Below are 13,745 nucleotides of genomic sequence, written 5' to 3'. Positions count from 1 at the left end.
TAGAAGCCACTCCCAGAAGGCACAGCTAGAGGACTGACTCCCTCTGTCAATGAATGCACGTGGCAGAAGGAAAAATTTGAATAAAATTCTTCTACCTTCCTACAGTACTGGTTTTCCCCACCATTATGTCAAAGTCTTACCAAATTAATTATGTAAATCTTTACATGGGAATCTGATTACATACGGCAGATTGCTCTCTCCTTCAGTCATCATTCTGACAAATAAAACACCACAGGAGTGTCTAGAATGCCTTTTGAGTATTGAGTCCAGAAAATGCAAGTGGACAGTGTGTTTTCTGTGTTGAAGTAACGTGGTCCTGGTAATTGCCTGCTGTTAGAAAATGCAATCAGGATTTCCCATGTATCACAGGCCAAATTCTGAAACTGCTAGAAAGCAACGCTTGATTTTTGTCAATATGCATATTCATGTAATTTTGGATACTCTGACACCCTGATCAACCTTCATTAATAATATGAAATGCTTTAAATCACCTCATTTAAAACATTTTGTTCTGTGATCCACAAATGACTAACATTTGGAGAAGTTTACATAATACAAATGATGTGCGTGTTTAGTGTAAATGAGAGATTAAAATATGAAATAAAAGTATGCAAACATATGCAAGCAAACGCTGAAGATCTATTAACTGAAACAGTGATTTCACACCTTTTCTCTTAAGCTGCTTCCAATTGTATTTTAGTTTGGGATTTTGTATAATATTATGTTTTCCAGGGAATAAAATCACCCGTCTGTGGGCATGTTTTTGACTTGCTGATTAGCACTACTTTGCCTGGACAAAAGCTTTTTATTAGATCTAATAAGTGTGCTTTCCTTAGGGCAACCGTGCTCATTTAGGGCAAAGGAGCAATGGTACCATTTGACTCAGTGACCTAACTTTATTGCTTCAGAGAGAAGTTTTGAAGTTATTATTATATTTTGAAAAGATCCTAAACATGTAAATATGTTTAATATTTTGCCTAGAATCTAATTTTTCTACTCAGAAGTATTTTTACATATACATTAAAATATAATCATGGTTATTTCTGTCTGTCCATTAGACTTTCTAACTATGAAGTTATCCAAAGAGAATCATCGTAAGAAACTATATCATATGAAATAGCTCTCATATTATCTCCAGCAAAACATCTTTTAAGAGAGACTCACTGGACAGTTTGTTAGAATACAGTGTACATTAGGGGACAGGTTTCTATAGTCAACTGTGATATTTGGAGACAGTTTACAGTAATCAGTAAGGAAGTATAGCCGAGGCTTGTCGTTCCCTTTTTTTTCTCTCTATGAACCTCATCTCTAAGCCCACACAGAATCTTTAAGTAAAAGAAACATGAAAACAAAGTATTAATTGAGAATTCACAGAACTTATAGGATAAGAAATAAGCCACATAACATTTATGGATAATTTTATATGACTGGTCTTAGGGAGCAGAGATGAGGGATGGCTCTAGAGCCAACTGTTGACCAAAATAAGCTGTAATATTAAATCCTTCTAGGTTATTTTCTACTTGTAATATTTTAAATTAAAAACTAAATGCTTTTATAAACTTCATGTAAAAAGACATAAATCTTTGTCAACTTGATACAATAACTTAGATGTTTGTGCATGTGTGTGTAATACATATTTTTTAACTGTTCCTCAACCATTCAGGGTACTTAGGGTTAGCCTCCTTGTCAGTTTTATTGGAAATAAAAACTTTTACTCCCATGAGCACTATAAAACTCTGCTCAAAAAGATTTTTCTAAGAATACCTCTGTTCTTAATAATATCTCTTTCTCTCTTTTCATTTTAGCGATACAGCGTGGAAATGTCAATCAGACACCTGAAAAAGACAGAGCTGCTTAGTAAGGTCGAAGCTTTGAAGAAAAGTGGCGTTTTACTACCAAATGATCTCCTTGAAAAAGTGGATTCAATTAATGAAAAATGGGAACTGCTTGGGGTATTTGCATTTTTATTACTGTTTGTAGGTTATGTGTACATTTTTTGTGTAAAGTACTCTATCTGTCTGATTTCTAATTTGAGGTACAAATACCTCTCTTTCAATTCACTACCTACATTTCAAACAAGCTATTCATGCTATTATGGGGAAAACATTGCTTTTCCTTTTCTGTTGATTTTTTTTTAATTCTGAGCTTGTCTCCTCTCAGATTTTAATAATTTTGGTTCTTTAATACATAAAAAAGTAAGTAAAATATGCCATGTATTATGGGTATGCACCAAGTCAACTATAATACAGTATATCTGATATACACTGACTGTCATGCTTGAGTGAATGTTAATAGAATTTATTCTGAAGGTACATGTTAGAGACATCCACTGTTTAACTATTTACTGTACTCTTAAGATGAAAAGTGGAGTTGTCACTACAGCTTTCAAGTCATGCTAAAACCACCTAAACAAAGATGCAAATTTGACCCAAATCTGAATTTCAGAATTAAATCATCCTCTGTTTTGTGCCTCAATTTCCAGCTCACTTTAAACAAACACACACAAAAAAAGAAGTTACATGTAATTCATTCCATTCCATGCAGTGATGGTCTGGGTCTCAGCCAAATATTGAGATGCAAGAATCTGGCAAAAAGGCAATATAGAGATTCTGCTATCCAGAGACCAGGATGGCACTGTGCAGGAGACAGTACTGTCCTTTTGTTGGAAGACAGCAGAGAGAGAGAAGTTAACCTGTATTTTTTTCCTCAGCTTCTCTCCTAAATTGCCTTCACTTCAAATCAAGGGTAAGCTAAATTTGTCAATTACCTAAATGATTAATCATAACACTAAGTATGGGTGGTGTCAGTTATGGAGCATAATTTTTCATGCCTTCCATTTTTCTGCCTATTTAATTTTTTTTTTTTTAAGGAATGATACTCCAAAAATATTTTGAATTAGAAGCTCTCCATGTACCTTGATGACTTGGAGAAATGCCAGTGTTGAGTTTATGCCATGCCTAATCTAGATGATTAAAAAACTGCAAGTTTAAGTCCTTGGTTCTCTTCTAAATTCTCTACACCCGGCTGTTGTGCAAAGTAACTTAAAATGCTGAAGCTCTTACTCCAGCCTACTGCTACATTGCCTTTTAATAGTAATTAATGTCTTCTCCTTTATAATATGGTGATTTGAACCAGAGCTACTACATTCTACCGAATTCTCTGGCTTTAGACCTGAGAGATGTGCTTAGTGCATGACATTCTAAAAGGTTGTTTGCTAAATAGATAAGAGCAGCAACTCTATGTGCTTGATAGCCTGTTTCCATTGCATTTGAATGTCTTTTGCTAATTTGATAACTAACAATCATCCTTTTAAAAAACTGTTTAAAGCATATCACATATATTGTTTCCTCATAAGAAATTTAAAATCAATATTACATTGAGGAAACAATATTTAACTATTCCTTATGAATCAGATGCCTAAAAACTGGTTGCCATTTTGACAACAATATTATTCAAATACAACATGCAGTTTTGCAATGACTTGGGGAGAAAGTAGGATAGAGAGACAATTTTAACAAAACCTGAGCCACACTACCACCACCAGGCACACTGTTTTAATTGGCATGATTACATTTTAATTGGCATGAAAAAAATTAAAGACAAGGATTTTAACTTCTAACAATAGTAAAATAGAGGGATATGGTTTTTAATATTACTTTCATCTAAGGTGAACAGTGTGGAATGGAAATACATTAGAATGAAATGTCAGTGGTGCGTACAGTTTAATCTGTGAAATTTTGTCCCCTGTGCTGCATATTACTCTGTCTCAATTGCATATTAAACAACCCTATCAAGGCAGGCATTGGCATCTGCTGTGCTGACACAAATTGTGAATTAAATGAAATTGATGTCCTCTGTCGTATATTTATGAAGACGGACCATTCTCTGAAGTATTCTGTTTATGAAGAATTTATGATTGCAAACTGTTCCAGAACAAAAAAGTGGCAATAAATTCTTTTTTGTGACCCTACCCTCCAAGGGCATTGATTTCACCTCCTGCTGCTACTTTTGTTACAGCATAAAAACAATAGCTAAATCTGGATTCCACTGAGGGTCTTCAAATTATCAATATTTGCTCCATGAAAATACAAGGGTGTTGCCATGAAAGGCTATTTTTCTGTTACAGTCTCCTGAAGATCCTATTTACAGAACACTACACAACAGATAAATGTTTGTTGACTTAATTTTATTTGTGTTTTAAAGCTTTTTTTTTGTAGGTTTAATTTATCATTATAGATTAAATCCTATTGATTCTCCAAAGAGAGTGCTTTCCACCAAAAAGAAAAGAATAGAACAGAAAAGAAAAGCAGCTCGACGGCACCTGCTTGCCATAATGGTTAATCTAAGTAGACTCCTAGCATAGTGAAGTGGGGATTAAGTTAACACACAGATTAGAGCTTCTAGCACCCAAATGAAAAGTGGAAAGAACTGTGAGGTTGAACACTTTCCAAATCAGGTGAAATCAACAGCACAACATGGAGGCTACCTTTTTAAAAAATATTTCTGTCGTACCATTTGGGGAATTGTACTTCACAAAACAAAACAAAAAATGGAATTTAATTCTCTGCACAATCTACTCTTGGCATCTTTACTATATTAAAGTCAGACTTGTATCTCTTGAACATTTTATGCAGAGAACATTTTACTGAAAATTCTTCTCATGAGAATTGTGAGTACAGTAGACTTTTGGACCAAATCTCCTTCTGTTAACGTATAAGTGAATGAGGACTTCTTAAGTATCCACTGGTAGTCAAAACCACATGCATTGCCTAGGAAATGGAATCCCAAGTGGAACAGCAAACTAATCTGACCTGAATATCAGTACTGAGGAGGAAGGTACAGCTGGATACTTCCAGGTAGCTCTTATGATGTGATTTTGGTTCCTAAACTAATCTATGTCTTTGGTTTTTGTTGTTGTTGTTTTGTTTTAATCTGATGCATTAGAGAACCCTAAGAGAGAAGATACAGGACACAATGGCAGGGCACAGTGGGTCAGGCCCACGTGACCTGCTCTCTCCTGAAAGCGGAAGCCTGGTAAGGCAGCTGGAGGTCAGGATCAAAGAACTGAAAGGGTGGCTAAGAGATACAGAGCTTTTCATCTTTAATTCCTGTCTGAGACAAGAAAAGGAAGGAACAATGAATGCTCAGAAACAACTGCAATACTTTAAGGTAATAAAAAAACAATCAAAGTTGATAAAAAGCTTTCTTTATGGTAGAGATGAAATATTTATCAAGTACATGAAGTATTATACCCATGTATCTATGTATCACTGTGCACTTAAATGTTTCTTTGAATTTATAGACATCTTCCACATTTCTTATATGCTAGTGTCTACATGTGTGTGAAACAGACATCAGGCACAGCAAATACTCATCGTATAGCCAAAGCCTCTGCTGCTTGTGTGTTCTGTGCAATGCTTGTTGAAAAAAGACTTTGATAATTAAAAGCAGATCAGTACACGCTGAAGATTACCAGCAACTCTGAAAGACAGACCTAAATATCTATAAATAACTTGGCACAAACACTTCCATAAATTGATATGATAAAGGCAGATGGTTTAATTTAAGACTACTAATGGTAACAAAACAATTTTTACATATGAAAGAATGAACTACTTATGGAGGGAAGAATAAAGTACAAGAGGTTGCTACCTCTGGACTGTTTTTACGTTCTTATTAGTGGAGAGCATTTCTCCTGGGTTGTTTGTTTCTTACACAGTATCTATTCAAAGGCAGTTTAACATCGGAATGTTCCCCCTTACTACTCAACTCAGTCCACACTGCTTGAATACTCCTGTAAAAGTAGTGATTATTTGGCTGGTGTCAGTCTGAGGCTATAGGGTTATAGAATATGAATTTATTGGTAAGAAACTTTTTTTAGCATGAAAAAGGAGGGTCTTAAGAAAGAAAGAACTTCTTGGTGCCATGAAAGAATTCCTTCTCAAAGTCTTCTAGGATTTAGTTTTATTCACCTCCCCCTACCCAGCAGTCTGTCAGAGAATTTAGTCATCTCATTTCTGCCAGATAGGCAGGCTCATCTTGTTCGTTGACATAAGCCTAGAGAAGGGACCCACAAAGATAAAGCCACACAGCTTCCCGGTAAACTATGTGTGTTACACCTCTGTAAGTTATTTTGCTTAGAGGGCATATTCGTGTATACCTATAATCCCAGGCAGGATTATGAGTTTGAATCCAGCGTGGGCTACAGAACAATACCCTGCCTCAAAAACAAAATAAAAAAACAAAACTCTTTTTGTGAAAAACATCCTCTTCTGTCATTTAATTGACAAACCCAAACTGGAAAGTCAAAGCCCAAAGTGAAAATTCCTGCCAAGGTTGAAGGGATTTATGATCTAAAATTTAATACCCGGACAATTTGCTGTTTCATCGCTACTTCTTCCCCTCTGCAGGATATGGCATCTTCAGAATCTTGCCTCTGGGTTATTTGCACTTCGCATGTGCCTTACAAAGCATCTTAATAATCATGGGGGTGGATGTTGTGAAATACATTTTTTTCTCCATTGTATTTTTATTGCAGCTTTAGTGAACTGGTTAATTCTAGCCTTGGAATTAGATCAAATTCTGGTCCAATTAATTGTGTGAACCTTGGTCATGATTCTTTTATGATCCCTTGTTGCCTCAATTTCTTTCTCTATAGAATGGGTTTCCAAAAGTATTAATTTTATAAGTATGATTTTATATATATATATGTATATATATTTATTTATATATATGTATATATATATAAATTAGTAGTTCTATTTTTTGTAGACATGCTTTAACAAGGGATAGAAATCTCTTAACATAAGCTTAAAGGTGTTATGTGATAATTTCAAACCATAGCAAGTTTTTTATTACAAATATTTATATTATCTACATACTTACATATCTTATACATAGATATTTGAAAACAACTTTTAAAAAATCTTTGCTATTATTATAGATGGAAGCATGTGTACGTCACATTAACTGTGTTGTTGGTTCCAAAGGACGTTAACTTTATACAGTGACCTCATTTTCACTGGGCCCTACATCAACAGATACTCCCTAGCATTCTAGTCTTTTGCTGAGGTTACACTGCCACTTTCTAGCCCTAAGGGGATGGTCATTACCATAAGCCCACCTTATTGGGCAATTTATTACACGTGATTTTGACCAAGCATAGTCAAAATATAATAAATTTTAAAACTCAAAAGGCGTTTCAAGACTAAAAATGCTGCATTCCACACATGCATTACGTAGCTTAGTTACTATGTAACTCGCAGGAACTCTTAGTTCCAGTTATTCTCAGCTGTGTTTAAATCATTATGTGATCTGCCCTTAAATGATGTGAAAATATGCCTCCCCAAAAGTAAATGGCGCCCCCAAAACAACACGAAAGTTTTGATAATACTCCTGATGAAAAAAATGGGCACATGATGTGCTTAATTGAAGTGATAAAGTGAAAATTTTAGCAGAATTTGGGCAGCATTATTGGGAAAAGTAAATAAAACATTTGCAGTATTCAAGATAAAGAACATGAAATAAGATCTAGTTTTTAGTGAGCAGTATTAGTGTGTACAATAGTAATTTTTGTGACAGTAATGTAGACTACTGTATGCAGTTTCAAGCATGGATGCTCAGACCTACTGTAAGAACACTATAGGTAAATTTTCTTTTGTCGGTACTGAGGTTTGAACTCAAGGCCTCACTCTTGCTAGGCAGGAATTCTATGACTTGAGTCACTGTACCAGCCCTTTTTTGTGTTGGGTGTTTCAAGATAAGGTCTTGCAAACTATTTGCCTGGGCTGGCCTTAAACTGTAATCCTCCTGATCTCTGCCTCCCAAGTAGCTAGGATTATAGGTGTGAGCCACCAGTGACTGGCTAAATTTGAGTAATTTTAGGGTACTGAGCTCTATCCATCCTTTGTGACTTTCTCTCAATGGCAGTCTCCTTGGAGACCCACAGATACCAAGGGTCTACAATATACCTAATTTGTCTTTTACTAAATGCCTCTTGGTATCTGAAAATAATCATAGAATTTTTATTTCAAAAGTACAATAGAGACTCTCCCAGTCTTTTTGCTATTTTTTCTCTTCTTCAGAGATTTATCTTTTTTCTTGTATCTTTACAATCAGTGTCATTATTCATTAAATAATTGCTTTCATACCCCACTCTATTTTGCTATTTTTAAATAGCATAATAACTACAGAGAATCTTCTACTCTAAACAAAATGTGGAACCTTGACCATAATGTACACTTCGCCATGTGGTTCCCTAGCCCCATCCCATCCTCTGCTTTCCCCCTAAGGAATCATGATCCTGAACTCCATAATGATTCTCTTGCTTCCCTTTAAGAGAATATTTTTTATAATTAAATGAAATTCCATAATTTTAGTTATTTCTCGTTTATTGAAAAGATATTCCTACTATGTTATCCTTTAGGACTTCCTTCATTCATAAGTAGTAAGGAATCACTCTATAATATTCCATTTTGAGTATACACTTGTATCTCATTTAGTCCTCATGCAACCCTGTGAAATAGACGTGAGGATCCTGCATTTGTGAAGCAGAGCCCCGGGAGGTTAAGTTTGTGTGTTTAAAGTCACCTACAGTGAGTGGTAGAATTAGAGTTTAGATATAGTACTGGAGGGCTTTGCAGTCCCCCCTGAGAACCACTATAGAAAACTGATACTCACTGATACCAACTGAGTGTCCTACATCAGGCAACTCAAAGGGAAGAACAGGACAGAACTAAAGTTCATTGTTCCTTTATGGTAGATTTGTCAGGGTTTTTTAATTTCAGCAGGGGGATTTGAAATCAGGGCCTTGTACTTTCTAGGCTGGTGCTTTACCATTTTGAGCCACTCCACAGCTCTGTCAGTTACTGTCGTCAGCAATTTGGACAGAATAGCAAATAGCCTTAGGGATGAAAGATGTTGTGGGTTTGTTTTACAATTTTTGTACAATATCAGTGTAAATTTCTTTTCCATGTGTCATCTTTTAAATTGAAACTTCAAACTCGTTGAGATTATGGAGCCCTGATGAATTTTTTTTTCTTTACGACTTTAAGCACTGTTTCTTTTCTAAAGGTTTTTTTGTTTTGTTTGTGTAGTGCTAGGAATTGAGCCTCCTGCACACTAGGCAAGTGCTCTACCAGTGAGCTATATTTCCAGGATTAAAGTTGACCTTCAGGAATTTGAGATGAGTTAATGAGATCTAGCATAGCACTTCTGTGGTTATCATTGTTTTTTTCAGAAAATTTTATACATATCTATTGGAATAAGTGTCTTCCATAGCCAAAATTTTAAATGTTTCTAAGCTATGTGCTATTTACTCTTAGTGCTTAGTGTATGATTAAATCAAGTGTTCTGTGTCTTACCACATTCACTGGAAGAATGGAGCCAAATGTTTGTAATAGAATAAAAAATAATATAATGTTTATAACTATCAAAACCATAATTGGTAATAAGAGTATACAGAATAAAAACTTTTTATTTGCCACAGGTCCAAAAAATAGATACTGTCTGTCTAACTGTTGAAACACAAGTTATTAAAGGATCTTCACATGTGGGAAAGTCTTTGACATGTTCTTCTCCTTCTTGTGGGCTCCCATGTATCTCCTGCTATCATTGGTCATATAGAAGAGGACAGACTTTATCCACAGGGATATGATTCTCTATTCTCTAAAACCTCAGGCTTTTAGCAGAACAGGTTCCTTTATATGACCCCCAGAGTAATGATGGATAAACTGTGGTGCACAATCCAGGAGACAGGAGGAAGGGCACTGCATATAAAGAGGGAAGTCCATTCCTTTGTACAAAGAACTGCATTTTCTACTCAGTGCTTGTCTTGGATGACCAAAGAGATCAGGATCTTAAATTCTCAGGGAAATAAAAAGCAATTATAAAATGTTTTCTTTTTCTTTTTGGCAGTAAATGTGATAAATGTGGAATTAGACACAAGAGAAAATTCTACCCAATAAACAAAGAGTCAAAGCCCAGCAAGAGAGGAAAAACACAAAGGTGTGAACCTAGCGTCTTGGGACAGAAATGCAAAATTGTCACAGAGTGAACACACTGTGACAACAAAATGTGAGGAAGCACGTGAAGGATTTAAGAGGCCAGCTGGCAAAGGGTCCTTTACAGCTATGAGTACAGCTTCAAAGCCATTGGCCAGAAAGTACTGCTTTTTAACCATGACCCTTCAGAGAGAAAAGAACATAATTACTTAATCCTATGTTCCTCACATCCCATAACCAAATTCATTATTCTAAAGACTCTAAATTGGGGAAAAATTATCCCTTACTAGCTGAAGAAGCCCACAGCACTGGCCTAGACCCAGAACCAGCCTGGCAGGGGCAAGTTTAGACCTGCTCCAAGACTGTCATCAGGGTGAATGAATGAAGTAGATTTGGTAACCCTGTCAGTGATTAATGACCCAAATTTGCCTAGTAATTTAAATTTGACCAAGCACTTTGATGCATGTTATTATACAGAAAATGTATTATAACTGTGTAAGTTGAAAATTACTTGTTTTAAGTTTATTTTTATGAATGAGTTGGGTTGTGGAAAGTAAACATGAATCCACATGGAAACTAACAGCAGACACAGAGCAAAAGCAGTGATCTTTGGATACAAATTCCTATATTCTCCCACTCTGTCATTCACTCACTTTTCAAAGAAATGCTGAAACATTGTTTTATTCAAAATCAGGGATTGGCTAACATTTTCTCTAAAAGGCTGGCAATAATATAATCTCTATCATACTTACTCAACTCTACCACCACAGTGTAAAAGCAGCCACAGCCAACATATAAATCAATAGTATGGTGATATTCAATAAAATTAATTTACAAAGCTATTTACAAAGCAATGGGCTAGGTTTGACCCACGGGCTGTAACTTCCTGACCCTACTCTAGATTATAAAATGTGGAAATGGCTGCCATCTGCATGTCCTGTAAGAATTAGAATCCACACTACAATTGCCTTAGGAGGACAAAACATTCTTTAATAATTGTAAAAACCACAAGTACTATTTATTGAGTGCTTTGAGGTCTGAGGCTCAGTTTTAGTTTCTAAATGTTTTACTTGCATTTGCTTATTTAATCCTCATCACCACCTGAAGTAGGTAGTATTATTTATGATCCCTTACTTATAGAATAGAAAGCTGAGGTGGGAAAGATTAAAATAACTTACTTAAGCTCATACAGTTAGTGATAGAGCCGATAGAGCTATAAACTGTTCTAGAATTGGCCACTGCTTTGTCAATGTAGCAGTCCCTAGGTCAAAGGTCTGTTTCTGGAAAGAGAAAAATGCTTTAACTGGTAACTCACTTCTTATCCCATTCCTAAGTTCTTGACAACCTGCTAAAGAAAGTCAGTGAGCGAATGTTTTAACTCTCAGCAATTAAACTTTACAGAGTGGGGCTTTTAAAAGGATTTCAAGTTAACTATGAAATATGCAGTGTTATCAAGTAATTACTCTGCAAAAGTCACTATCAAACTTTTACAAAATAAGGAGAAAAATAAAAGACTGTTGGTTGGAATGTAAATTAGTTCAGTCACAATGAAAATCAGTATGAAGGTGCCTCAAAAAATCAAAAACAAACTGGGCATGGTGGTACATGTCTCTAATCCCAGCATTTAGGAGGCAGAGGCAGGAGGATATTTGAGGTTAAGGCTGCCCTGGGACACATAGCAAGAGCCTGTCAAAAAAAAAAAAAAAAAAAGCTAAACTAAAAATAGGACTACTATACAATCTAGCTATACCACTCCCAGTTATATACCTGAAAGAATCAAAGTCAGCATACAATAGAGGTACTGCTGGGTGGCTCGCACCTGTAATCCTTGCTGCTCAAGAGACAGAGATCAGGAGGATTACAGTTTGAAGCCAGCCCAGGCAAATGGTTCTTGTGACCTTATCTTGAAAACACCCAACACAAAAAAAGGGCTGGCAGAGTGGCTCGAGTCATAGAGTGCCTGCCTAGCAAGTGTGAGGCCCTGAGTTCAAACTCTCCAGTACCATCAAAAAAAGAAAACAACAGAGATACCTCCATACCCATGTTTATTGTGGCACTATTCACAATAGCTACATTATGGAATCAGCGTAAGTGCTGATACATGAGATTCATATACTATGGAGTACTATTCAGCCATAAAGAAGAATGAAATTATGTCATTTGCAGGAAAATGGATAGAACTGGAGATCATCATGTTAAGTGAAATATGCTACACTCTGGAAGACAAATATTGCATGTTTTCCCTCTTACTAGACCTAAAAAAGAAAGCCAGAGGGGTGGGCAGTGATGAGAATATAACAAGAGGAAGGGTGAATATGGTCAAAGTACATTATATACAGCATAAAAATATCATAATGAAACCCATTTTCTGTGTAACTATTATATATTAATAAAAAGGGAAAATATTTCTTCAAATTTTAGTGCAAAATTTCCAGAAATAAAAAGAAGGCCAATCTAGTGAAGATACTTAAGGGGAATTTCCCATTTCCTCTATAGCCAATCTCAACTGACACCATAATTAATTCCACTTCCTGTGACATCAAACCCACATTTTAAAAGAGATAAGGTTGAAAGGCAGGAGAGAATATTTGTAAAGTTTTGATATATGAGAAAAGTGTCCATTCTCTTTTGGTGCCTGGATCATCCTTGTTCCTCTATTGTGGAGTGATTACACACTTTGTAATGATGCTATTGGCAAAACTTCAAACAAGGAATTACAGTATTTAGCTATAGCCAAAGACTGAAAAACTCTATCAAATGCACTAGACATCAGACAGGACTTAATCCTTTCTAAAAGTCTTAGATATTTTTAAAACTATTATATTAACTATATATGTTAATCGAAAGAAAAGCATGTAGGTTTATCAAAGTTCTCTTATCAGATTTTTTCCCCTGCCACTTACAGAAGATTATCACTTAATTTATCTCTGGGAATAATTTTAAGCAATTACATACAGTCTAGAACTAACTAGTAAGAAAAATTGGCTGGGTTCAGGTTGAAAATCAATGATATATTTAAATAAATCATCTGGGGTGGGAGAAAACTCAGAGGAAATTTTTACAGGCAGTTACAGTGTAATTTTCTAAAGTAAAAGAAAATACCGATAAAGGCCAATTTTTTTCTGATTACTCCTTGTATGACAAGAAGATGATGACTGATATTCCTATGAAGTGGGGAGTTCTGTCCCTGATATGAGGGTGTAAAGACACAGTTGTTTCTTGGACGTGTACTATTTGTATTTCTGCTGCCAGATACATGAGATTCATGGAAGTCAAAGTGCCATGCTTGTTTAGGAAGAAGAGGGAAAGCTCTCACCCATTCTTTCTTCATTGCCTTGAAAATCAGACAGAACTACATTTAGGCTCTGAAATCAAAGTAGTAGATGTTTCTATTCTTAATTGACTTCTTAACATTGCTAAAATACAATTTTCTTTGTTAATATACCCACATAAGGAAGAAGGTGGAAGAAAAGAATTATGCAAAGTTGTTTCCATTGCTCCCTTGAGTGTGTGTAGGAGTGGAACAGCAAATCTCATCTACCATGAAATAGAGGCTTAAGCATATGGGTTCAAGAGACTGTGCCTCTCTCTAATTGATGATCTTCCTTAAAGTTCCAGATTTCTCCTCTTAAAAATAGGGTAGTTCTTACTTCAAAGCATAGTCTTGAGTGCTAAATGATACAATATATATGAAAGCTGTTTACAATAAAGACTGCGTAGTAAGAGCTCAGTACATTTTAACTA

General features: G+C 35.5%; 1 protein-coding gene across 5 annotated transcripts in view; it reads left to right on the top strand.

The window, feature by feature from the left end:
* Akap6 (A-kinase anchoring protein 6) overlaps nt 1–13,745 on the top strand; it is a 515,042-nt gene that overhangs the window by 422,190 nt on the left and 79,107 nt on the right. For all 5 annotated transcript variants that reach the window (XM_074068188.1, XM_074068190.1, XM_074068191.1 and 2 more), the window contains 2 exons: nt 1,806–1,952; nt 4,945–5,169. In XM_074068188.1, the coding sequence (XP_073924289.1) occupies nt 1,806–1,952; nt 4,945–5,169 (372 nt within the window). The remainder of the gene's footprint in view (nt 1–1,805; nt 1,953–4,944; nt 5,170–13,745) is intronic.

The sequence above is a fragment of the Castor canadensis genome, chromosome 3 (assembly GCF_047511655.1).
Source record: "Castor canadensis chromosome 3, mCasCan1.hap1v2, whole genome shotgun sequence".
In the NCBI taxonomy this organism is placed as follows: domain Eukaryota; kingdom Metazoa; phylum Chordata; class Mammalia; order Rodentia; family Castoridae; genus Castor; species Castor canadensis.
The sequence above is the reverse complement of the archived record's forward strand: the minus strand, read 5'-3'. Positions and strand labels throughout refer to the sequence as shown.